Genomic DNA, 27,902 nt, shown 5'->3' on the forward strand with positions numbered 1-27,902 from the left:
GCAACCACAATCATGCAGCTGCGGTGAGCGATAAGTTGTAAGCAAGCCATAAATGCCTAAACTGAGAATACCCATCTAAGTGTAAATGCACAGGTCCGAATTTGTATTGTGTTCCCAATTCCCTAGAGATCCAATTAGTAAATAATATGGACCAGAGAGGCCGAATAGATCACATTATTTTGACAAAATAGGGGGCTGAGGGTTCCTGACTATTTCTGTTTATGGGGCAAAGATCACAGGTATTTCCAATTCTTACAAACACAATAGCCCCTTCCAATAGCAATTATTTGGGTGGTATTAGAATAACATTATGTGGTTGGTGCTACTCCACCGCGCTCCTGGATTTTGAGGAAGAAGAGAAACCCTAAGGTAAATGTTTGGGCACTGCCTGGCTGTGGTATGTGGGTAACGTTGTGTAGAATTATTATATGTGAACAACGCTGCAGTATTATTTACTGTCAAACTGTATACAGGCAGTCCCCGGGTTACGTACAAGATAGGATCCGGAGGTTTGTTCTTAAGTTGAATTTGTATGTAAGTCGAAACTGTATATTTTATAATTGTAGATCGAGACAAAAAAAAAAATTTGGCCCCAGTGACAATTGGAGTTTAAACATTTTTTGCTGTAATGGGACCAAGGATGATCAATAAAGCTTCATTACAGACACCTTACAGCTGATCATTGCAGCCTGGGACTATAGTAAAGCATTCAGAAAGCTTCACCAGACGTCAGAGGGGTCTGTCTGTAACTATGGGTTGTCTGTAAGTCGGGTGTCCTTAAGTAGGGGACCGCCTGTAATGTTCATTCTGTGTTTGCGTGGGTTTCCTCCGGGTCCTCCGGTTTCCTTCCACCCTCCAAAACATACTGGTAGGTGGATTAGATTGTGAGCCCCGTGGGGACAGGGACTGATTCGACAGGTTCTGTGCAGCGCTGCGTAATCTGTGTGCACTATATAAATAAAGGAATAATAATAATAATTATTATTATAAAAAATCTAGTCTTCAATTGTAACAACCCATTCCCCTCTTGGCATTCTCATTTCACTGGGTTCCCCCCCCCCCCCCCAGAGTCTTGTCTTCCTCTCCCATGGGGTTACAAGGAGAAGGCATAGAGATGGGTGAGAAAAAGCCTTGGGGCTCCAAAGCACAGGACAGTTGCAAATGAGGGTTGGGTGGTAATAATGTTGTTTTTTAGTCCTATGCTTATTGTAAATACAATGTACAGGAAATGTAACAGTCACCAGAAAATGCAGCAGAAAACCAGATTGAACCAATAAGTGGAGGAAAGTAGGTCAGCGACACTCAGATATGTTTTAGGACTAAGACTCTGTTCACATTAAGTTGCATATTCTTTCATATTTTCCATTCATCCCCTAAAAATGGACACATCAGAGGAACAAGACAGAGCCCACAATAAGACAGAAAGATCCATGGAGTCCACTTATATATGGTTAGAACAGAATCAGATGTGAATAGAGACGTATACATCTTGTTACTTGGCAGTAGGAAAGGAACAGGTTTGCCTCTTACGGGTCATAGCAGACTGGAAGGCTCTCAAAAAGTAGCTACCTCTTGATTTGTGGGTACAGGGCCTCCCAAGGTGAACCAGAGCTGCGGTTTCCAGAGAGTATCCTCCAGGTTGCTCGCTTACTGAAAGTCTAGGAGCAGGGGGAACAAGTCAGGGCTCTGGGAAGGAGGCAACTCCCCGGTCTTGGCATAAATTCTGCCGTGGCCAGTAAGAAGCACCAGGTCATGTTGGAAAGGGGTCCAGCAGGATAGAAAAGGCTTCCACAATCTCCTGGTTTCACCACTTGGCCCCAAACGTGTCCTATTTCAGGGAGCCAACCCTGAGCTGAGACTTAATGAGAGAAATTGGGTGATTCCAGTTTTCTGGGGCATGCTGGGAGATTGTGGAAGCCCTAACAGATCTCCTGGAGCCCATTCCAACATGATCTTGACAGTGATTACTCAGCAACTGGACAAAGGGAGCAGGTCATGTGAGAAAGGGCTCCAGGAGGTCGTACAGGTATTTCACAACCCCCCAGTTCAGATTTAATCCATTTGAACCCAAATCTCTTTTTCTTTTTAATTCAGCAGATCAGTTAAATTAAATTTTTGAGACATTCACACATCTAAATGGCATGCTACAGATTCTGCATTGGGCTGTGTTCTATGTCTTGCACATTGATTCAGTATCCAAGCCTGCAGGCTCGTACTGGCCCATAGGTGAACAGGTGGATTCACCGGTGGGCCTCTGAGCTAGGTGGGCCCCCAAACTCTGTATGAGCAGTGCATGGCAGAGGTCTGTTACTGTATACTGTATACTGTGTGCGCTATATAAACAAAGGAATTATTATGATGAATAGAGATTCCCTATTCTACCACATACAAATCCCCTTTAACATCAGGAGGAGACACTTAAAGGATTTTTATTAAGTAAAAAAAATTCAGCTATTTATTCATTACAAATTTTAAAAAACTTAACCTGCTAAATACTGGGTAATATTTCTCTTCCTATTACTAGTATTCTCTAAGGGATTTCTTGAGAAAAAGAAACTGCTTGTGGTTCTCCGGGAGTGACTCAGGGGAGCCAGCCTGTAATCTAGTCATGAAATATCTACATGGCAACTGATGACGCGTTTCCGCGGCCAATAGGAAAATAGTTGGGTCCGCCTAGCTGTCAGCGCAGTGTGATCGGGGTGGGCGGGGACTCGCAGTTTGTGTGCACGGTGCGGGGAGGAGGGTGTTGTCTGTTGTTGTGAGTGGTGCGGTCGGGTGGGATTATTATGGGTGCCGGGTGGGTGCAGCAGCTGCTGTGCCTGGCGCTGACAGTGTGGACGGCTGTGTCGGGCTCTGCCTCGCCCCTGCAGGAAGGTAACAATGTATATCTATAGCTTTCACCTCTGCTGGTAACTTCTGCCGCTTCCACTTTCTATTTCCAGTTTCTCCAGTTTCCTGGAACTTAACCCCTTTGTGTGTGTGGTGCTGCTGGATGCAGATGTAGCAGAGCTGACTGTGTCATTCATACCTTATGCTAATAGACACTTATCATAGTTATGTAACTTATTCAGCTCTGCTACATCTTCGTATTTCATTTATAGTGATTCAATGTATTTACGAAACTATGAAGTTTATAAGAAATGTCATGATTTATTAGGGTCAGAGGTCGGGTGCCGGCTGGGTGTGACCTGGGCACTGGTATGGGCGTGAGATATGGGTATATACTGTGCATTGCGCTTAAGTTTTCGCCCTAAAATGTCAAGCGCTGTCTTTGAGGGACATTTTCACGTACACAAAGTTGCGTTTGATGGGGGGGGGGGGGGTCATGTGATAGATGCCTTCTCTATTGCAAGACCTTTTTGCATCATGTGCGGTGGAGCTGAGTCATCCCTCTAACCAAAATAGTGCCGCCCCTCCATGATATTTATACATAACACCCCCCCCCCCCACCCGCTCTACGTATATATAGTTAACAGGAATGGACCCATTGTCACATTATCCGAAATATCAAACTGTCGGAATGTTACACTTGTTAGAATGTTCCTGGTATTCTGGATTATCCGAGGTTCTAGATTAATGGAATGACATTGATGTTACATTGTTTTCTCACGTCCAATCATATACATCCCAGGATTGTTGGGGGCATTGGAGTCTAGGCTGGTCCTACGGGTGGAGCCTATGGATATACCATACACTTGTCACTCTTTTTTAGTAGACGGTAGATAACAGGCGCTGTCCAGGGATTTGTAGACTGAAGAACTTGCTGATGATCCCCGACCTTTCTGACCCTGTCCTAACACACAAGAAAAGGTGAATCAGCCAATCATTGGCCCAAGTGGCCCAATTTCCCGAAAGAGGAATCAATAAAGTTGTATTGTATGATAAACCAGAGACACTTACTTATAGAATCAGGGGCTTCCTATATATTTTTATATGTGGTATCCATGGCCTCCTTCCTTCTAAAAGCAGGCTAACAAAAAGGCTCTGGGGGGCTATATTGAAGCCTCTCTGTGATCTGGCTTCACAGGCTGTTACACTGCGCAGAAACAACCCCCCACTGTGTGAGATTACATCAGGCAGAGGGAGAATTGCTGAGGGAGTAGGGGAGACAGTATAACAGCTTGTGAAGCTACCGCACAAAACCCCCAGAGCTTTTTTGACTCATTAACACAATTATACAAGTTGATTTTAAAAAGAAGAATCTATGAGTAATGTCCCTTGTTTATCATGATGATTTGGATGGTATATTTCCTTTAATCCCGCCGTGCCTGGTAGCCGGGGGGGTCAGCAGTGCCTTTAGAATCGGTCTCACAGTAGTTTGCACATTTCTACTAGAGTACACTACACGGGTCATGAACTGTGCAGGAGAGTTTCCATCTATTCCTAGAACATCTCAGAATTTAGTGGTGACATATGTTACAAGTTGCTGCCCCCGTGGGCAGGGCAGGCAGCTGTTGTGGTACACAAACCCACACATACCACCAGATAATGACAAGGCGATGACACTGTTCACACACCCATATCAACACCGCTGTACTGCTGGCCCAGGCTGGTGCGTGTTCAGACTTGTCTTGTGCTTGCAGAGTTTTTTTTATGGAGGAGGGTTGTAGTATAAGTGACATCTGCAGTGTATAGCATTTATTTATAGAGAGCGCAGGGCTGGGAAGTGTTAAATATTAACCATTGCTGATCATTGTCATGGCAGTAAAAAGAGTGCGGAATATAGACACCAGGACCACCATCAATAATCATTTTCTGACTCCACAATCTTAAATCCTTGCATTCTCCTTGAAAAGTTAGCCCGATTGCTCAGGGGTTAGCACTATAGCCTTGCAGCGCTTGGGACCTGGATTCAAGTCCCATCCAGGTGACCATCTGAAAAGTGTGTGTATGTTCTCTCCATGTTTACGTGGGTTTCCTCCGGGTCCTCCGGTTTCCTCCCACACTCCAAAACCTACTGGTAGGTTGATTAGATTGTGAGCCCCATTGGGGACAGGGACAAGTTTTGTGCAGCGCTGCATAATCTGTGAATCGTGTCGTTTTGTCTGGAAATAGGAAGGTAGACGGACAACTGGGTGTTCCCAATCCCTGGGGAGTGGACATACATAGTCTAACACTGTCCTATTGGTACCAAGTGCAATTGTAAATCCCAGTTGTCATATTATTCATTCGTTTCCAGGAGGAATAATGGAGGAACAATGCACGGCAGCACATACATTCTATGTGGGCGAAAAGGCAATTTGTACTAATCCCTCTTTCTTTCTCTCTGTAGATCACACATTTCAGATCCTCCACGATCAGTCCAGTAAGTGCCTTACAGCGGAGAATGACCGACTATCAGTCACAAGTTGCTCTCCGACCAATAATTCATTGTGGACATGGGGATCCGGTCATCGCCTCTTCAGCCTGGGAACCCAAAAGTGCCTTGGAATTGACATTTCTCAACCTCAGGATCCCTTGAAATTGGTTTCTTGTGACTCCAAGCTTATGTTGTGGTGGCGTTGTGATGGTCTGAGTGTATCTGGCGCCTCCGGATACGGACTTAATGTAAACAATGGGACTGTCACCGCATCCATGAAGACCACGGATACCTGGAGAAGGAATGGGAAATCAGAGGCTATATGTGATGTCCCATATCATGGTACGTGACTTCTCATTTCAGGACATGGAGTATGGATTAGGAAAACCTGGCGGTGCAGCGCCACACCTGGTCATGAGGGGTATTACATGATTGGTTAAAGGGGTTCTGCAGCCATAGCAAGTAGGATGGGGCCTAACTTGCTGATCGTGGGGATCTTATTGATTAGACCTCCACGGATCTCAAGAACGGGGGTCTGATGTAACCCTTTTAAGTACGAGATTCAGAAATCAGTCGGGCGTGCATGTGCCGGCTTCTCTATTTATCTCTATGGTGCTGACGAACATTGCCGAGTGCAAGGCCATAGAGATGATCAAGCAGCCGGCGCATGCACGACCGACTAATCTCTGCAACAGGGCTTTAAGAATTGAATGTGATTCCTAATTTGTTTTCTCTGCAGAACCAGACGCCTCTAATGTCTTATCTGGTACTAAATTACCGTTCTGTTTATCTGGGAAAAAAAGAGGTTGCTATGCTAAATAGAAAACAGATCTGGCAATTTGGTATTGTTCCATGACTTTGTTGCATTTGGAAAATGAATGTTTATGCCGAAATACTTGGCATTGGATATGGTCACTAGTGACTCCTCCATTTCCCAGGCAGAATGGGGCAGTATAATGACAGTGGGTTTTATATACCATCACCCTGGTCACTGTGCCCAACCAGCGCTGCGCCCCCCTGAGTACCAGGATCTGTAGATTTCCACTGATTGGACCTTTGTGATATATTTTAGCAGTCAAAGCTAAGAGGTAATGGCCATACTCTGGAACAACCTATGATCCAACATGTGAGTGGACAAGTCTTTGTGTTGTGTAATATGTTGTATATTCCATAGATTGGATCATTTGTATATTCCAAGGATTGGTTACGTTGTATTGTTTGCTACGTTGTATACTCCATGGATTGGATACTTTGTATTGTTTGCTACGTTGTATACTCCATGGATTGGATACTTTGTATATTACATTCATTGGATCCTCAGTATTGTGCATTATGTTATATATTCCATGGATTGGATACTTTGTATATACTGTGGATTGGATATTTTTGTTGTATCTTCCTTGGATACTTTGTATATTACCGTACATGGATTGGATCCTCGGTATTGTGGATTATGTTACAGTATATATTCCATAGATTGGATACTTTGTATATACTGTGGATTGGATACTTAGCATTGTGTGTTATGTTGTATCTTCCTTGGATACTTTGTATGTACCGTGGATTGGATACTTTGTATATACTGTGTATTGGATACTTTGTATTGTGTGTTATGTTGTATCTTCCTTGGATACTTTGTATTGTGTGCACTACTCTCACAGCCAGTCAGCACAGGGTTTTATTGACTGCTCCGAGCTCTATGGTCACATTGTTGGGTGTCTATATACGTGTGGGTGTGTTTTATGGGTTAGTTCACATGCTTGGTCTCGGGTGCGCAGTTTATGATAGAAATAGTTTTCTGACCTTTACACGTCAATAGTTTTTACTATGTTTGCACATTTCATAGTTAAGAAGTTTACTTTCATTTTACAATGTGGTGATGCTCCACCCGGCAAACAAGACCTCATGCCCACAACCATATGGTCCTTACTGCTCTGTATATATGGCTGTATTCTGGACGTAAATACGAGATGTATTCTAACCGTATCCGTGTAAAGTACAGTGGGCTGGCAGATGATGGCTGGCTGACTATTGGCTGGCTGACAGAATGCCCCTCCCACTGGTTCTGTATACTGCACGTATATACGGCAGCATGCGGTGCACAACCAAATGCAGCACTTATTTATCCCATATTTTATATGTTCCCATTGACTTCTATGGGGAATATGGAATGGAAATACGATGGAAAATATGACATGCTCTATATTTTTATACGTCCTGTTCAGGGTAGGTTGGACAAAAAGGTCATGTACATGGATGGCCGTATTGCCCATTGGAATGCATAGGGGACGTCAGACGTATATACAGCTGTATATATGGCCGTTTTTACAGCATTCTCAAAGTATGTTTGATTCCTAATGCATGAAATCAAATGGTAGATTTCCTTTAAGTTGGGGAGAACTGTAATGTTCAAAATTGTGTCCCAGCTTCATTTTGCTAAATATGTTATAGCTATTCCTTTCTTGAGAACTAGGATTGTCCAACCGCTGTTGTGCCTCTGCCATGAGTGGAGAGGTAGCTGTGAATATGCAGCGTCCCCCATTTACTCTAATGGGTTTATGAGGATAGTCAACCCTCCCTACATGGTGTCACACATAGTGGCCTCTGGCGCCACACTCAAGTTTGCAACGTTAAAGGGGTTGTCCGGGTGGGGGAAGGTGAAAAATATGACTAAATAAAAACTCCACATTTTATGATAGGTATTACAACTAAGCTTCATTCATTTCTACACAGCTGAGCTGCAGTACCGGCATTAGCCATGGTCAGTAGTGGCGCTGTTTTTGGAGGAAAGCAGACATGTTTTTTTCAGCCACAGGTGATAATTGGTGACCATTGGTTGGGTTTCAAGGGTTACTATATGTAATAGTGTTAGCGCCTGCACTATGATGTCTTCATACCAGGTAAAGCAAGTCCCCATCACAATGGAAAACTCGGTGCCCAATCTAAAAATACATTCCAAACCTTAACATACTTCCAATCTGTTAAAGCGCTATAACAAGTCTCTCTTAAGAAAAACAAATAAAAAAAAATACCCTTGACATTTTGCGTCTCGTAAAAGTACAGAAATGAGGCACCGGCACGATAACCTGAGAGTAAATAAACCAGGAGCCGACGTGTGGAATGAGGAACCTATAAACCGCGTCCTCTCTGCTTTTATATGTATTTATGTTTTTTTCAGTCTGGGCAAAATTTTCTAAAAATAGTAAAGTTTTTCATAAAAATGAGTCCTACTGATGTATCCTAAGAGTATATCACTAATAAGCAAAATGCGTAAAACTCGCCCTCGAGGGAATAGTTGGAGGCTCCTGAACCCTGTAATATACCCAAACAATTCATAGCACGCAATCTTCTCTTTGTGTCGGTCGTGGTACATGAGAACCCATGACTGATGATAATAATAATTTATTTATATAGCGCACACAGATTACGCAGCGCTGCACAGAGTCTGCCAAATCAGTTCCTGTCCCCAATGGGGCTCACAATCTAAACAACTTAGTATGTTTTTGAGTGTGGGAGGAAACCGGAGTACCCGGAGGAAACCCACGCAAACACGGAGAGAACATATAAACTCTTTTGCAGATGTTGATCTGGGTGGGATTCGAACCCAGGAACCCAGTGCTGCAAGGCAGAAGTGCTACTCCTGCCCTAGGCTGGAGGTGAGGAGAGCGTTATAGGTGGCACAGTCCTGGTCGGGCCTTTATCGCTGTCCCATTCACCATTGTCATGTATATAATGGTTATACCTGCGCGTCCATCACATGACCATGGACAGATTTCTATCCAGTGGAAGTAAACAATGAAGCTTCCTATAAAAGGACAGCAAGCAGAGATGTAGAAAACCGTGAGGAATTGATACAGAAAGTATATTGGAAAATTGTATAACTTTTCATTACACTATTTTTTTTAGGAGTTTTTCTTTTTTTAATTCGATAAGATACAACGTTATTAATCCCCTGGGGGAAAATTAATTTGCGCATAATGTCCTAATCCTATACAGACAGGATAGGCTCACAGATACAGACATCATTACATAAAGACATTACAGGGAGGCCCATTGTATACATACATTACATTACGAGACTAATATAAATGTTACATTATATCTCCGCACACAGTTCTTATTAAAGGGAACCTGTTACCACAAAAGCCCACATTAAGCCATGAAGAGAACCTTTAATTGTGGTGTAATGGTGTCAGTGTGGGACCTCTGCGTTCACTTTAATTCCCCATCATTATCATTTGGAACGGGACCCAGTCAGGGTGCGGTCACACGTCGCGTTTACTGCATGCGTTTAAAAACGCATTGCTACAGCTGGAGGGAGATTTGCCTAATTAAACAGCTGTCAACGCTTACGTTTACAAAACGCAAGTGTTAACGCATTTTGTAAATGCAGGTGTTAACAGCTGTTTAATTAGGCAAATCTCCCTTCAGTTGTAGCAATGCGTTTTTAAACGCATGCAGTAAACGTGACGTGCGACCGCACCCTCAGGCTCTCCTCCACAACTGTGGTTGGTAAAATCTTCCCCTTGTTGCAGTCCCCAGCCTTGCGCATGCGCTCTGTCCTGACATGTCAGTGCAATTCTTATCAGTGACTTCCATGTGCACATCAGAGCATGGCTGGCTTTCTCCCTCTCACCGGCTAGTGCACATAATACTTGCGCATGCACTGGTGTCTAGTGACTCTGAGAGTTGTGACAAGGGGCAGGGGGAGAGGAGGATTTTACCAGCCACAGCGGCTGTGAGGACGCCGGGGGGGGGGGGGGAGCCTGACTGGATCCAAGAGCTCTCCCACCTCCTTGACTGCATCTGATGATAATGATTGGGGAATAAAAGTGCTTTTTGTGCCGAAGAACACCAACGCAATGGCTTCATTACACCACAGTCACAGTCCCCTGTAAGGTACTCTCCAATTTATTGTTGGGTATTGTGATGACAGGTTCCCTTTAAGTTACTCTTTCATATGTATGGATATAGTAAACTTAAAGGGAACCTGTCACCAGGAGAGCCATTTTTAGCACTCCCCCAGTCCACACAGAGCATAGTACATGCACTGCCAAAGTGTTTTTGTATAAAAAATAGGTTTTACAGAAAAAAAGATATGTTATATTGTACCTTTCATTAGCATCTGTTGTGTGACTAGGCAGTTGCCAATTGGGAGGGGCTGGAAAGGAGCAGCCCCCCCCCCCCCCCACCTTGGGAAACATGTGACCTTTTCAAATATATGAATAACTCCCAACAATCAGGATTGGCTGTAGAGGAGCAGGGGGCGCAGTGATGGGTGTTTTCATATATTTGAAAAGGTCACATGGAGGAGCTGTTCCCCAAGGGTGGGGGGACTGCTCATTTCCAGCCCCTCCCACTAGGCAACTGCCTAGTCACACAACACATGCTAATGAAAGGTACAATATAACATATCTTTTTTTCTGTAAAATCAATTTTTTACACAAAAACACTTTGGCAGTGTATGTACTATGCTCTGTGGGGACTGGGGGAGTGCTAAAAATGGGTCTCCTGGTGACAGGTTCCCTTTAAAGAGTAACTGTAAAGGTTTTTTTTCACAAATTCATAGTTCTTGGGATGTAAAACAACTTTGCCTATTATCAAAATGTGTAAACAACTGTGACAATGTTTACACGGCTGCCTAAACTTCCAGCAATAAAGAAAAACGCTTCCAGAGTAGCCAAACGCATTGTAACATTCAAAAACGCATGCGTATAGACGCATCCAAAGCGCCAGGTGGGAACCCACCCTTAAGGTTTGTATGGGTGAGGTCACACATAGCGTTTTGGTTGCATCTTCATTGCATTTTGAAACGCGTTTCAAGGAGAGGTGATTTGTCTAATTACATTACTGTTAACATCGTATTTTGTCAGCCCAAATGTTAACGCCAGTGTGGCTCCAAACGCCCCAACCTTGAGCTGTATAACTCCTAGAACCATAGTTTGCATTAGGATAGTGGTTCTGGGTGCTACAGAACAGGAGATACAAGCGGTTGAATACATCAAAATGGGAACTTGATCTGCAGCTCGCATTCTTGCTTGTATGTTTCGTCTGTAAGATGCTAAACTTATCTTTATAATACCGCCACTACCACGATTCTAGCTGGTATAGCGGCTGAGATCCAGGCATCCGATATTGACCCCTTGCAGCCACTTAAAGTGACTCCTCTCCGGAACAAAGTGAGCATATGGCTTTGGAAGTGATTTTTTATAGGTAAATGAAAGAGATTTAACATAAAAGGGTGAGTTCTAAAAAGGCCATTTCATACCCTACAGAGGGGGGTAGTTTTGTAGTGTATAAGCTGGTGCTCCTAATTGTCTAGGCCCTGTAGCAGCAGTTTTTGCTTTTCTTGATACTCTTACAATGTATTGTAGGGGGAGGTGTACTTAACCTCTCGATGCATTGCTCAGGCTGTGGGACGCGGAGAGATAAAATGTAGACCTGCCAGAAGCGTCAGTGTTTATGAGGAAGTAGCAGCGGTTTCTGTGTAACATTTTGGCAGATACTTTATCTTTTTGTCTTTGTGCATATGAAGCGTGTTCATGTTTAAACAAAGGGACAAAAGTGACGGGCGGAACCTTTACAAGAAATGACGGCTCCTTGTCAGGAAAGTGGATTTCCATCGTAATGATGTAGATGACCAATCCATAATGTAGGTCGTCAATATTGGATCGGTGGGTCCTGACGTTCTCCCACCAATCAGCTGATTCTAACCGGGAGCAACACTGATAATGGAGGTGGAAGACCAACACCGCTCTCCGTGTAGTGACTGATCCGGGAACCTCTGATCGTCTCCCATTTAGGGTGATGCCACACGGGGCGTTTTTGGTCCCCTTTTAGGTTTAAAAACGCATGCGTTTATCTATTATGATAATTGGGAAAAATGGTCAAAAATGGGCGTGTTTTTAAACGGACTAAAAATGCATGCTTTAAAACAGACCAAAAACCCCACCTGTGGCATCACCGGAAGCTGTAAACTAACGGCTGATTCCCACTTGTTTTTTTTGTTTTTTTTTTTACTTACGTCTCCACACTTTTGGTGGTTTTGGCTCACGATAACTGATGAAATAACTCGTCTTAAAGGCGTTGTTTGGAGATCCAAAAATATGGCCACTTTCTCGCACAAATGGCTGTGATCAGATGTGGTGCAGCTGTATTATAATAATAGTAATAACTTCTGGACAACCCCTTTAAGGCTACCTCCAAATGACTGCAATATTGGGCCACAAACTAAGGACCTGCGGTCTGTTTGCAGCCCATGTGTCATGATTGTGTGAGGTTTGCTCACGTGCCAATGACAGCAGAAAAGACTGCTTGAGCCTCAAACTTGGGAGGAATAGGACCTGCTCTAAAATTTGCACCTCAGGCAGTTGCTCGCTCCTTCCCTCCCTCCCCCGGATATGTTACATGGGGCTACTTTCACAAACATTTTATAGAGTTGACACTATTTGAGTAGGTTCACACCGTATTTTGGAAACTGAAAGAAACCTACAAAAGAAACAAAAAAAAAATAAAATAGATACATAAAAAGCATTCATTTCTAAATCCAAGAGAACTTAAACTTTTTCTTTTTTTTTTTTTTTTTTGGATTGGGGTAATTTAAAAAAAAATTACTCCAGAATAAATTGCGAGTTACTGGGATTATTTTATGCATTTTATGCGGAAGTTTCTTCAAAAACATTGGGGCACTTGTATCTTAGAGGAGTTGTCCACTTTCAGCAAATATTTGATATTGTTTTTGTAGTGAAAAGTTTTACAATGTTCCAATATACTTTCATTTCCTCATGGTTTTCTAGATCTCTGCTTGCTGTGCTGCTAAAGAGGGCTTCTATGTTTGTGTGATAATAACAGCTGGTGCACCTGTGTGACATTGCATGACTATCGGAGCTGTGTGATACTAACTGAGCACCTGCCTGTCCTTCACATGACCATGGTCAGATTTCTATCCACTGGAAGTAAAAACAGTAAGCTTCCTATAAAAGGACAGCAAGCAGAGATCTAGAAAACCATGAGGAAGTGATACAGAAAGTATATTGGAAAATTTAAATAACTTTTCATAACACTATTTGTTTTTAGGAGTTTTTTCTTTTTTAATTCGATAAGATACAACGTTATTAATCCCCTGGGGGAAAATTATTTTGCATGTAGTGTCCTAATCCTATACAGACAGGATAGGCTCACAGATACAGACATCATTACATAGAGACATTACAGGGAGGCCCATTGTATACAAACATTACACTACGAGACTAATATAAATGTTACGTTATATCTCAGCACACAGTTTGCAGACGTACAATTGGTGGATCGGGCTGGGGTGCCGGTCTAGCTCACAGCGCCGCGGCGTAATTCTCCTTAACCGGTTAAGCACTGTACACAGTTGGGGGTGCCGAGGTGCAGCTGAGTTTAGGTTTTTTGTATTCTTGGATATTTTTGAACAAAACTTGTAAAAAGTCCCTATAAAGACTCAATCTACTCTATACTATTCCCTACTCCTGCAAAGAGTAGGTATAGATTTATGCCAAATTTGCCACTTCCGCGTCCGTAATTGAGTGAAAATTTGGGGAACGCTGCATAAAACTCGCCCATGGCGAACTTTGAAGGAACGATGTATTAGACGCAAGAAAAAGTCACAAAAGTGCCCATGTGCCACAAAAAATTGCAGAAAGGAAGAAAAGAAAAAGCCAAAACAAAAGTACGTGTGCCTCATTGTGTAAAAAAAAAGTAAAATAAAAATGTGTGAATAAGTGGATATTTTGACACAAAGTTCTCGGTTGTCAGGAAAAATATAATGGGGAAAAACATTTGAAATGTGTTTTTCTGAAGAAAGTGGATTTTGATTTGTATTTAAAAAAAAAATTTTCAAGAATTTTAAAAGTTTTGAACATAAAATTTTGAAATCTGTTTTGCGATGAGCAAAGGGGGGTTTTCTTGTGTAGAGCTTCTGTCTGTTTGGTTTGTGGTCAGAATTTTATTAATTTAGATCCTTTTGTTTTTTAGTTGTATATACAGTGGATGGAAATTCTGCTGGAAAACCCTGTGAATTCCCATTCCTGCATAAGGGGAACTGGTATCACGACTGTGTCTATGACGCTGAGAAAGGTCAGGAGTGGTGCGTGACCTCCCAAAACTTTGACAATAAGGTTCTTGTAGGGAACTGCTTAAAGCCAGGTAAGTGATATTCTTCTGATTTATATGTGGTTTCATAGTATCATAGTTTATACGGTTGAAAAAAGACACATGTCCAACAAGTTAAACCAGGGAAGGGAAGGGATTGGATGAGGAAGGGATTTAGGGGAAACCATTCTATATAACATAACCATCAATGTTATTCAGGTGTAACAAGGCATCTAGACCCTTCTTGAAGCTCTCTGCTGTCCCTGCTGTGACCAGCGCCTGAGACAAGCTATTCCACAGATTTACAGATCTGTATGTAGCACAACAGCCCGGAGGTCTTCTCTTAAACCAAAGCTCCTACTTTGTGCACAATTTCCCATCATGTGATAGGAATGGTAGCCACCCGGAGCTGAGACCTTTATTGCTAGACAGTATGTATACCGTGTGAGTGGATAGAAATGTACTGCAGTATTTTATCGAGCCACATTCACAATTGGCATAAATTTCAATGTGGATTTCATACCAAAATTTGTCTAAAGTAAAATAACAATCTGCTACAAAATGTTCATAAAATTTTGAAATAGATTAGTTCACAATACCGTCAGAATGTCTGTTTATTTCCCTCCGTTTAAGGACATCTACCACCAGGATGAAGGACTGTAAACCAAGTACACTGACATCCTGGTGTGCGCCCCCTCTGCCAGGATCTTCTCTTCTTTTTATTTTCTATGCCCTTAATTTATATAAAAAAAACTTTAAAGATTTTGCAAATAAGCCTGAGGGGCTCCATTAACACCTGCAGGCTCATTTGCATAATTTTAAAAGCCTTTTTTTAATAATAACCAGGGCATAAGAAGATAAGAGTAGAAGATTCTGCCAGCGCGGGCCCACAACTGAATGTCTGAGTGTGCTTGGTTTACATTCCTTCATACTGGTGGTAGATGCCCTTTAAGGCTTATGTACAAGGTATTTCTTCATGAATCTAGTTAAAATTCTTAATTGTCCTTAATTGTGATGATGAATGTGATGAATGTGGTCCGTAGCATTGGAGAAACCACCTTCTTCAGTGAATAGGAATTATATAAGCTCCTTCTTATCTTTATATTGTAGTGAGCGGCTGTAAAGGTTCCTGGACCCAGAATTCGGACCTCGAGCAATGCTACCAGTTCAACGCAAAATCTGTCCTGAAGTGGAAGGAAGCGTACATGGCCTGTGAGAGCCAGGGAGCAGATTTACTGAGCATATCCAGTCCAGAGGAACTGCAGTACTTCATTGGTGAGTGGTAAATTATGTGAACCCCCTGTGTTGGTATTTTAATTTTTTTTTTTTTAGCATTTAAAGTTTTAATGAATAAAAGAATGGAACATACAAGGTACAAAAATCTGTAACAATGATTTTAGATCCACTTGGTGAACACAGATTCAGAACTCGGTGATGTGCCATTGACTGGCAATGTGTAACGTGGGGGCGGAAATACTAATTGTGTTAAGTTGTGTGTATGTCATATCAATGCTATCACAGAAAGGGGGGGGTGGGCGTCAGGGGACCAGAGCAGTTCCTCCATTCATTGGAGATGCATTGAGTTCTTGAAACCTGGTGTTGGTATTTTATACATCTCTAGCCTTCTAGTAGAAGGGATCTAGGGCTGCCAAAATCACAGACAAAGCCTAGGATGGAAACTAATGAATCAACAATAAGGTTACCCCCTCCTTTAAGGCCATAGACCCCCTTTAAAGGGCACCTACCACCACAAATCTACCTATAAAGGTAGATTGGGTGGTAGGTGGATCAATGGGACGTGAGGATAGACCTTTTAAGGGCTAATCCTCACGTCCCTGCACTTTTTTAATAACTTTAATTTGATATTTATTCAAATTTACTTATGCGGCTACCGGGGCGTGGAGTAGCCGCATATGAGATTACACGAGGCGGCTACTCCACGCCCCGGTAGCCACTTTACCCCTCCTACTCACCCATCTTCGGCGCGCAGCTCCGCGTAGCTGCGCGCCCTCGTCCGGCGATCCTGCCTTCTGCGCATGCGCAGAAGAGCAGGCCCGCGCCTGTTTCGGAGTTGTGACCGCGCAGGCGCGGGCCTGCTCTTCTGCGCATGCGCAGACGGCAGGATCGCCGGACGAGGGCGCGCAGCTACGCGGAGCTGCGCGCCGAAGATGGGTGAGTAGGAGGGGTAAAGTGGCTACCGGGGCGTGGAGTAGCCGCCTCGTGTAATCTCATATGCGGCTACTCCACGCCCCGGTAGCCGCATAAGTAAATTTGAATAAATATCAAATTAAAGTTATTAAAAAAGTGCAGGGACGTGAGGATTAGCCCTTAAAAGGTCTATCCTCACGTCCCATTGATCCACCTACCACCCAATCTACCTTTATAGGTAGATTTGTGGTGGTAGGTGCCCTTTAAGGCTAGTGCTCCACAACTACATACAGTGGATATGGAAAGTATTCAGACCCCTTTACATTTTTCACACTTTGTTTCATTTCTGCAAAGTATTTCACCCCTGGATTTGGGGATCCTCTGCCTCTTCCTTGCAGATCCTCCCCTGTTCCCTCAGGTTGGATGGTGAGCGTTGGGGGAGGCCATTTTCAAGTCTCTCCAAAGATGGATAATTGGGTTTAAGTCAGGAATGGTCAGGTCACAGTTCTGAAGCCTCTGCTTTGTTATTTTAGTGACATTGTCTTGTTGGAAAGTGAACCTTTGGTCCAGAGCATCTGGAAGAGGTTTTCATCCAGGATATCTCTGTATTCGGCCGCATGGAGTCCACTGTGCTCTTAGTAGAAACTTGAGTTCTGCAGAAATTCTTTTGTAACCTTGGCCAGATCTGTTTCTTGCCACAATTCTGTCTCTGAGCACCTTGGGCAGTTCCTTAGACCTCATGATTCTCATGTGCTCTGACATGCACTGTGAGCTGGGAGATCTTGTATAGACAGCTGTGTGCCTTTCTTAATCAAGTCCATTAATTTTAAATCAACACAGCTGGATTCCAATGAAGGAGTAGAACCATCTTGGAGAAGATATATAAGTATAAGATATAAGTATTCAGCAAAGGGTCTGACTACTTATGACCATGTGATCTTTTAGTTTCTCTTGTTTAATAAATTAGCAAAAATATCGACATTGGGTGCAGTGTGTATGTTTAATGAGCAAAACAAAGAACTTTAAAGGAGTCTGAATACTTTCCATATGTGGTGTACCATATATTGTTGCCATCTGATAGCAAACAGGAAGCCCTGTAACTTCTGCTGCTCTATATCAGTGTGTCTGTCACTTTGGAGTCGATCAGTGATAAATGACTGATTGTTGAGGGTCTGACCTCTATAAGTGTACTTGACCAGAACCCCATTCACTTTCAATATGCAGGCAGCTCTGATGTGTGCCTCCCTTTATACTATAGTAAGCTCTGAACTTGATGCATATCACCAATTTAAATGCCATTACATGTTGGTACATTTTTTGGGGGGGCCTTTTCACTTTTTTTTTTTCCTTCCAAGAACAGTGCCACTCCTGTCCATTGGTTGTGTCTGGTATTGCATCTTAGTTAAGTTTAAAAGCATCCTGTGGGCAGATAAGATTTCCCCTTCACTTTCAAGGAACAACACCTTGGTGACTAGGTTATATAGTTCGGGTCAAGTCGGTTTCCTACATCATGAGAGAAGAAAACCGGGCCTGACAGCGCTGTAGATAATATCTTCTAATAACCTGCTTCTTGGCACCATCGGCACATGACACAGCAAGTGTGAACAGGGTGGACTCTGTCACTTGAGAAGAAATATGCGTTGATCTGTTTGCTTAAATTTTTCCGGTATCGGGTTAATAAGCAACCTCAAGATCGTCGCTGAATGTTCCCTATTGTTCCTTGTGAGTCATCGCTGACCACATTCAGGTTTGGGTTATTCCCTCTTGTGTAATACAAATCTCCCCAAAGTCGGGTATCTGGCAGGGGTCATGCTGTTGGGGTGTACATCTATACCCCTATATACAGATTCTCATGGTGCAATATTTGGACCTGGTGGCCTCATACACCCCCCTGCTGGCATAGTGGTGGGGCTCGAGATGAATGGAAGTGTCCATAAAGCTCAATAAATGCTGACACTTCAGTGGAAGCAACATTCTAGATTTATTTCTAGGTTTAGTTTCCTGAAGTGTCAACATTTATTGAGCTTTATGGTTTTGAGTGATCATGATCTTGCAGAGAACACAGGGGCACGTGTATCATAAGTCTGTCTTTGTCTTTTTTTGGGCTTTTCTGCTGATTTTCTTGTTTTTTCCTTATTGATACACAAAGCGTTTGGTCTTTAGTGAATTTGCGACTTTTGAAAACAAAAGGCACAAAAAGTCTCCAAAAGTCACAATCGGTTCTAAGCTCATTTCTACGCCTGGTCAGGGCCTGATTTGCGGCAAAAAAATTGCAACTTTTTTTTTTTTTTTTTTAAAGTTGTAATTTTAACATTTAGATTCAGGTGATAACTCGGGGGAACACTGCAGAAAACTAGACAATGGCGAATTTTGAAGGGAGACTGTCTTGGGCACAAAGAAAGTTGCAAATGAGCGCCATGAAAAGTCTCAAAATTAAGAAAAAAGTCTGAGAATTTTGCCCCACAGAGTTTAATTTCTTGCTGCTTTGTTCTTGTGCTGATGGTTGGCAGAGGGTGGGACTAAGCAAAGAGGGTGGGACTTTAGATAGGTCATAGGAGGAGACTCCTGCTACAGCCAGTTGTCTTATAGTCAGGTTTGGCTCCAGGTTTCAGTGGGCCTCTGGGTGACAGAGCCTAATGCGGCCCCCTTGCAGTGAACTCACATGGTGTCATTAAAAATTCAGAAACTAACAACAGCTCTTGTTCCCTAAAATATTTCCTAGTCATACCAAACAGCCCCCCCATGGTTGTTTTTTTATAAAGCTCCCCTCACCAGTGGCGTAACTAGAAGCTGATGGGCCCCAGACCAAAGTCTGTGCCAGGCCCCCGACTAACATTTGTATGGTTTATAGTAATAGTCTTCTCATATGGGAAAGTGACACCATAAGGGCCCCCTAAACCTCTTGGGCCCAGGTGCGATTGCAACCTCTGCACCCCCTCAAGTTACGCCCCTGCCTCTCACCCCTATGGATTCCTTATGTACAGCCTTATGTGAACCCCCCAGGAGCCCTGGGTATACCCAGTGCTGACGCCGACCCTGCTTATCGTTATATTTATCAAGGATGCCTGTCTTATGAAAAGTATAGTCCATTGTACTATTAAAGTTTTTTCAAATGGCCGATCCTCCGTATGAAGAGAAATCGTTTTTCCATGACCAGAACAGAAAAAACTAATGAAAGAAATTCCCAAGTCACATTTTACTCTGTGGTCAGATTCTTAGGAAAACTTTCCCCCGTGAGTCAGACCCTGGGCCCTGGGAATCCCCTCCATTTTTTTAATTTTTTTTTTTAAATTTGAGTTTTATGTTATGAATAACATATGTTCCAACAAGAATATGGCAGAGATACGAAGAATTAGAAGATACCTGTATATTATTTATGCTGCTTGTAAAAACCACAACTTATTCTCCATTTCCTTTACAGACATGGTCACCATTCACTGGGGCTCACAATCTTCTTTCCATGCCTGGCCAGTTTCATAGAAGCTAGTTATAGGGAGTTTACCAGTAGTTTTCCCATAAAATGCTGCAGACTGTTTCAGGTATTGTCCCTGGAGAGATGTGTAATTATACCTTTGCGTGTGTTAGTAGCAGCAGGACAGTTAAAAATATATTTATATTACAGGATTGTAGCTAGACTACACTTGTCACTGAACGCAGCACAGCCCCTCCCCTCTGAGTAACAGCAGCAGCAACCTTCTGGTTAGATAATACAGCAATGTGGATGGACTGAGATGCAGCATGAGGCTTTGTGCGCAAAACCTGTGTGCTGTTGGCAGCCCGCTTGTTATTGGTGTTAGTGCATACCTATCCCTGCCTGTATTTGCTCAATCTTTAGTGGCCCAAGCATAGATCCATGGAATCCAGCAGCGGTATCCACGAGCCCATAGAAAGACATGGGGGCGGAAAAATCTGCTAGCATGCCCCCTAAAATACAATTGTGGACAAGCAGCCTAACACAGAGATCTAAGAACACAGCAGTGTTCTCCAAGTCCAGCTACAATCCTGGAATATAACTATATATTTTTCACAGTCCTGGTGGATACACAGCTCTATTGGGCCAACACCTAACACTATCAGGCATCTTTGTATAATCAAAACTGCTGGTGGACTCCCGTTAACCTGCTCCATGTATACTTTTATCAGCTCCATTTTATAGAAGAGGAGATTGGGAGCAAGTGCAAGTTACTACCTCTTAATTTTTAGCGGTCAGACCCCATTTCAACTGTTCGTCCATAGGGATTTTCCCAAGAAGGTAAATTCTAGATGAAAGGGTTGGGCTCGCTGGTGCTGGATCCTCCCCCTCGAGAAAACATGTCGGGAATGAGGGGCCTAAGAGTAAATGGTCTCTGCCGGACAAACGATCCACTGATGGTTGTATTATGTATATGTCCAGGCAAGCAAACCCTATTACAGATCCTTACCATTTCTGTTTCTCTAGGTGTAATAAAGTAATGCTATAGGGTTTTGCATCCCACCATGTGATTCTGTATTTTGCACACACAAAATACAATATATATATATATTTTTAAACAAATTATAAAATTGTTTTATTTTTGTTTTGGTACAGAAAACGAAGATCTTCCAGATGCCATATGGATCGGCCTTAATCGTTTGGAGAGCAGCGCTGGCTGGCATTGGTCCGATAATAGCCCCTTAACCTTTATTAACTGGGATGAAGGTACATGAAATAAACGGGTCATATCCCCCTAATGCTGACCACCTCATGTATAGCTGTATAATACATACTTTTTCTTTTGGACTTCATTTTATGCTTATAACTAGTGATGAGCGAGTATACTCGTCCGAGCTTGATGCTCGGTCGAGTATTAGCATACTCGGACCGGCTCGTTGCTCGGACGAGTATTTGTCCTGCTCGATAACGAGCATTTAATTAAAAAAAAAGAAGTGAAGAACAGTAAAAAAAAATACAATTAAAACATTTAATTGTTTAATTGAAGAAAACAGTGAAAGAACACAGTGCAGAACAGATTGCAGATGTTCGTGAACATCTGCGATCTGTTCCGGAGACACGCGTGCAGAACGGTGTTCTCCGCAATAGTATTTGAAGAAAGTATTTCCAAACATCTGCAAGTTGTTCTTCACACATATTGTTCTTCAAATACTATTGCGGAGAACACCGTTCTGCACGCGTGTCTCCGGAACAGATCGCAGATGTTCACGAACATCTGCAATCTGTTCTGCACTGTGTTCTTTCACTGTGTTCGTTTAGTTTGTAATTTTACTGAAAAATGCTCGGGTCTCCCATTGATTTCAATGGGGCTCGTTACTCGAAACGAGCACTCGAGCATCGGGAAATGTTCGGCTCGAGTAACGAGCACCCGAGCATTTTAGTGCTCGCTCATCTCTACTTATAACCTCTGACGAATAGTTATTGTAGGTGATGAGTTCAATTTATAGGACGACCCCTTTAAGTCTCATGATGGAGACACAAGGCAAAGAATCATCGGCCACTAATTCTGATTCTCCCTGCCTACAGCTTTGTATGGTCAATACTCATAGTAGACTCCTTTTTAATAAACGTGATTGTATGATTTAACCCTTATTTCCCCAGGAGCCTCCTTTTTGGCATTGTGATGTAACTCTATAATAAATCTTATTCACAAAACTCTCACTAGAGTTGCTAAACCCAATCCTATATTGGCATATGCAACCCATAAGTTATGGTTTTCACATATGGCAGCCATATTGGTAGCCGTCCTAGTATTACAGGTACCAGTATGAACAAGAAACTGGATATTTTATACATATTATTTATTACTACTGTATTATTGTATCCCGTACTCACACAAGTGCTCCCTAAAGTGACTAATGTAAATGGGGCACCCGTTGAATGCCCACCCTGCGCTCCATTCACTTCCTAGATCACGGGTGGTCCGTGCAATCAGACACCTGTTTTCCCCTATACTATCATTGATATCCTGTAAGTCTATATATATATACCCAAGGTCCATCCCTTTGGCAATAGTATCACTAAACCCATTCTATGTCTTCTGCGGTACATGGAGATTCCTACCAGTGGTAGGTACAGATAGTCCCCGGGTTACATATTAGATAGGTTCTGTAGGTTTGTTCTTAAGTTGAATTTGTATGTTAGTCTGAACTGTATATTTTATAATTGTAGCCCCGGCCAAAATTTTTTTGGTCTCTGTGACAATTGGATTTTAAAAATTTCGGATTGTCATAAGAATCAGGATTAACAATACAGCTTCATTGCTGATATTGTTACAGTTGATCATTGTAGTCTGGGGCTAAAGTACAGTAAATTCCCAACATCCAGAGGTCCGTTTGTAACTAGGGGTCGTCTGTAAGTCGGGTGTTCTTAAAGGGCATCTACCACCAGGACTGTATGCAAATGAGCCTGAGGGGCTCCAGGCTCCATAGGTTTTAATGGAGCCTGCAGCCCCTTAGACTCCTTTGCATACAGTCCTTCATCCTGGTGGTAGATGCCCTTTAAGCAGGGGACCGCCTGTATATTGTTCCTGCACCATTTGTTGGACATGTGTATGGTACCAGTCTACTTCTACGAATAGAATATCTTTTTTGTTTCTTTTAGGCATCTCTGAGTTCTCACTTATAGATGGTTCCAGTTGTGGAAAACTGAATGTAAACTCAGGCCGATTTGAGATCTTTCCGTGCGATGCTGTGCTGCCCTATGTCTGCAAGAAGGCGGCAAATGAGACCAAAGCGGAGGCTGTAGGTAGGTCACTATCTATAAAATGTAAAGATGTAACAGATAAAATGGTATTATTCTCCTTGGTCGTGAAATGTTTGTGGTCCGGATTCCTCCGCAGATTTTTGGCATTATTCTGAAACAGAGTGCCCTGCAAACTGGACGGCATACAACGGGTTTTGCTTTGCGTTAAATGATATCAAAACAACATGGGAAGAAGCTGAACTTTCCTGCAAGAACGACACTGGAAGTTTACTAAGTTTTCATTCTCTGGCAGATATCGAACTGGTGGTTACAAAGTTTAAAACCGGTAAGAAATCAGATCTCTCTTTATGTGGACAAAAACCCAAATCACAGTCACTAACAACAACTAGAAAAGGTTCCAGTCACACAGTTAAAAATAAGGAGCTCATGGCTCTGCCTCCCTGACTGTATAATTATGATGAGAAGAACATAGATTGAGAGGATAATAGTAGTGCATTACCAGGGAGCAGAGCTGCTTCTATCTCTGACTAGCCACGTATTGGTGTGCTGAGGCATCATGGATTTGATAGCAAAGGAAAGAATAAGAGAAATGGTCCATGCATTGTCTATACAAATAATATGGTGGTAAGTTGTTTCAGATTAAATCAAATCAAAAGACGAGGGGTCCCTTTCTTCATCTTGAGAAAACATGGTTTAATCACCGGAGGCGACAGGGCTTTTTTACTATGAGAACTGTCAATCTGTGGAATAGCCTGCCTCAGGCGCTGGTCACAGCAGGGACAGCAGAGAGCTTCAAGAAGGGTCTAGATGCCTTTTTACACCTAAATAACATTGATGGTTATGTTATATAGAACTGTTTCCCCTAAATCCCTTTCCCATCCAATCCCTTCCCTTCCTTGGTTGAACTTGATGGACAAGTGTCTTTTTTTCAACCGTATAAACTATGAAATCTATGTTTAACTAAAGGTAAACACTCCAAACCTTAAGGTGCCCATAACCTTTAGTTTTCATTCTGTATTGAACTGATGGTTACAGAGTTTAAAACCACTAAGAAATCAGATCTCCCTTTTATATTGGACCTCCATCGATTGGGCGAAAACCCATATCACCGTTAATAAAAATTACTAGAAAAGGTTACAGTTGCTTATACACTCAGTTGTAAAGTCAGCCTCCCTGACTGTATACTTATGATAAGAAGAAAATAGATTGAGAGGATAATGGTAGTGCAATCGCAGCTAGCAGAGCTGCTTCTGTCTTGTAATGCACTGCTGAGACATCATGGAATTGATAACACAGCAAAGAGTAAGTGAAATCGGTGTTAAGGTTTGTAGTGTTGACCCTTTTAGTTAAAGGTGCCTGGAGCTTTTAAATGGATATGATACTGTGAAAAGAACTTTAGTTTGTGGAAAGTTTACAGGTTTCAAGTGTTTTTTTTAGAGATGAAAGTTTAACATGTCCATTAAGTTTTTTTTTAATCTTTTCTATTTGCTTAGCCGAGAATGAAAATATTTGGTCAGGATTTCAAAGTCGGTCATTCCCACCTTTTTTCAAGTGGTCTGATGGAACGGAGTCGCACTTCACATACTGGGATCAGAATGAGCCACTACCTCCGTTCAATGTGACTCCGAACTGTGTGTCCTTTTCAGGACAGGTAAGTTTTCCATAAACGGAGTCCTCACAGATATCAGAAATACCACAAATTCTGGGCTGGTTCTAACTTTGGATCTCTCCTTTGACCTCTCTCTGCTTCATGTGACGTCTTCCAGATCAGTTACGGAGAAGGGCCCACTTTGCCCTTGTATAGAGAGAGATGGCTCCCCTGCCGCTCTTTTTTGCGGCTGGCTAAGGGGGTCAAAACTGTGACCCTGCGGTTTTGATGGCCATTTGATGGTTTAGTACTTGCTGCTCTGTTATAAAGAAAAACCCATGTTGAGGGCTGCGTATAAATCTATTATTCTCTCATACAGAGCGGCCGCTGGAATGTGAGGAACTGTTCAGAGACCTTGAAGTCTATATGCAGAAAACCTGGTAAAGTGAATAATGCCACCCTCTCTGACACAGGATGTCCTCAAAATAAGGTAAACTGCTTTCCCAACTCTCCTTTAATTCCTGGTCCAAAACACTGTCCTTAAGGGAGCATTTAGACTCTCAGAACAACCTCTGAGTATGCAGGTTTTGTTAAAAAATACAAAAACAAAACATACTTGCCTCTCCTGGTAATGAACGTGAGCAGAGAAGAGTCATATTTGCCTGAGATGAGTCACTTTTTGCCTGATCTAGGTCTTTTAGAGACTGCAAGGGGAGGATAATCACAGATGCCCCCTATCTTTCTTTCTATAGCACTGAGAAATCTGGTTTCATATTGAAGATGAGAATCTCGTCTTTCAGGTTGCATCAGGTTCTATAGAACTGGAGATACCATTAAAGAAATAGGCGGGAACTGGATCTGTATCTGGGGCTCACATTTCCAACTACATCTTAACTGCCTGTATTGCTGGATCAGCTGCTCACAGACCCACTAAATTAAAGGGATATTTCAGGAACAGGCATATTTCATATACAAATGGCTCATTAAAATATAAGCTAATATGTAATTAGTAGTTTAATATTTTACAGAAAAATGTTGTGGAAGTACACTACAAGGAAACATTAAAATCAGTCCATTGGTTTTGTCCCTGTGGAGAAGACACAGGACAGAAGATAGTCACTGGTCACATGTCCACATCACATGTGATCATCACTGTTTGGCGTGGTCGGTTGGTTGCAGTGCATCCAGTATTGCCAGTGTTGTGGTGAGACGTCATCTCAGTGAGGCAATGTACAGTGATGATAGTCACACACATCATTACTATGGTAACAGAGTGGGACACTCTGTTACATCCTCACTGGAAGCAGAGCATGAGAGGGAGGAGCTGTTACTGAGAACTTGGGGATCATGGTAGTTGTAGACGACCATCTTGGAAATAACTGCCTACTTTACAAAGCCCATAAAATTTTGTTATAAAATCAAACTAAGCTCTGTTTTGTGATTAATCACATTGAATGTTGTATTAATTTATTTATAGCATTATGGGTTTTTGTATCAGGTGTTCATGTTTCCGAAATACCCCTTTAACTGAAGGATGAGATGCTGTCATGAACCATGTTACTAGGAACTGTAGAACCAAAGATAGATGTGTCCTAAAGTGACTCCTATCAAGCAAATTATGACTTTTCTTTGCTCATTTTCACACGATTTTGGAGGAAATTGAGTAAGATTTCAAATAAAAGAGGAAATTCTTGAAAGGACATTTCATAACTTACAATAGCGGTTTCTAAGACTGAATACTGTTTTTTTTTTTTAAACCAGCCTTATGAAAAGTAGTGAAGAATCGCCGCTGTCAGCAGATTAAGGGGCTGTGATAAAATCTTTTTGTAAATTTTTGTTTTTTACAGCCTTCTGAGTTGACAGCTTCCTGCTCATCAGATGTTATCTACAACATGTTCAGCCTTAACATTGACTGTATTACTTTACATAGAGCAGTTTGTCCTAGACTGAACATAGGGTGAGCAGGGGCATGTGAGAGTCACCCAGTGGGGGGCGCTGGTATATAGCGGGGGTAATCTTTTGGCCTCCCTCGATCAGAAGTGAATGTGAATCTATTCATTTTTCTGTGTAGGACTGGAGGAAACACGGAGAATACTGCTACCTCATTAACACGACTGAAGTGACCTACGAAGCGCGATGCAGCCTGACGATTACGAGCCGGTGAGGTCATAGTTCATGACTTATTTTTTATAAATGACTGAAAGCTGATCCTAAGGGGTTAACAGTATTTTTCTTTCTCAGGTTTGAACAGGAATTTCTCAACTCCATAATAAGAAAGCAGAATAACATTGAGGGGAAATATTTTTGGACCAGTTTACGGGATGTGAATAATACTGGAGATTACTACTGGGAGACTGCGAACGGTGCAAGGGACCCCACCTACTCCAACTGGAACACCCACCAGCCCGGTAATACCAGGGGTATTGGCTCTGCTTAATATCTCCCTGTAAATTCTAAATGGGAGAGCCTGGAAAATTTTTAAGATTTTTGTATTTTTCAAGATCCCGGGTGCCATTGTTGTGTAGATCTTCCAGTCTTCAGCACTGATAGCTTTGCCACGAGACATCAGTTCCTCTTGTGTCACAAGCCACTGATTGGCCGAAGCGGGTCGCATGAACCCCCAATACTTCTTGCTGAGCCATTCATTCTGAACCCCCACCTCCTGCGTCGTTCCTTGTGTTCATAGATATATTGAGGGTCACTTTATATTTTCTCCAGAAATCTGTTCCAACTTCTTTTAAAATGTTGTTATTTTACAGCATCAGCCAAAGGATGTGTCGCTATGGCCACCGGAGCGTCTCTCGGAAAATGGGAAGTCAAAGACTGCAAAACGTTCAAAGCTTTATCCATCTGCAAAAATAGGATCGGAGGAGCTGAAGAGGAAGACACCCCCAAACCTCCTCCCACCACGTGTCCTGACGGCTGGAAGCCTGGAACCGACCTGTATTGCTACAAAGTATAACATTTCACTTTCATTCACTGCACTTTAAGTCTGTGTTTATCCAGAATTTTGTATCCGTAGAATATTTTAGATTGCAACACAATGGGGCCGATGTAATAAAAGGTTTGAAAAG

At 42.4% G+C, this 27,902-nt stretch overlaps 1 protein-coding gene across 1 annotated transcript in view; it reads left to right on the forward strand.

Moving 5' to 3' along the window:
- Nucleotides 1–2,728: 2,728 nt before the first annotated feature.
- The window catches only part of LY75 (lymphocyte antigen 75), a 54,477-nt gene continuing 29,303 nt past the window's right edge, over nt 2,729–27,902 (forward strand). The window contains exons 1-12 of the mRNA XM_072121937.1: nt 2,729–2,874; nt 5,273–5,641; nt 14,300–14,470; nt 15,527–15,691; nt 21,132–21,242; nt 23,139–23,282; nt 23,377–23,565; nt 24,734–24,891; nt 25,208–25,318; nt 26,900–26,988; nt 27,070–27,236; nt 27,588–27,784. Coding sequence (XP_071978038.1) covers nt 2,787–2,874; nt 5,273–5,641; nt 14,300–14,470; nt 15,527–15,691; nt 21,132–21,242; nt 23,139–23,282; nt 23,377–23,565; nt 24,734–24,891; nt 25,208–25,318; nt 26,900–26,988; nt 27,070–27,236; nt 27,588–27,784 — 1,959 coding nt within the window. The 5' untranslated portion in view covers nt 2,729–2,786. The remainder of the gene's footprint in view (nt 2,875–5,272; nt 5,642–14,299; nt 14,471–15,526; nt 15,692–21,131; nt 21,243–23,138; nt 23,283–23,376; nt 23,566–24,733; nt 24,892–25,207; nt 25,319–26,899; nt 26,989–27,069; nt 27,237–27,587; nt 27,785–27,902) is intronic.

This window comes from Engystomops pustulosus, chromosome 8 (assembly GCF_040894005.1).
Source record: "Engystomops pustulosus chromosome 8, aEngPut4.maternal, whole genome shotgun sequence".
Lineage (NCBI taxonomy): Eukaryota > Metazoa > Chordata > Amphibia > Anura > Leptodactylidae > Engystomops > Engystomops pustulosus.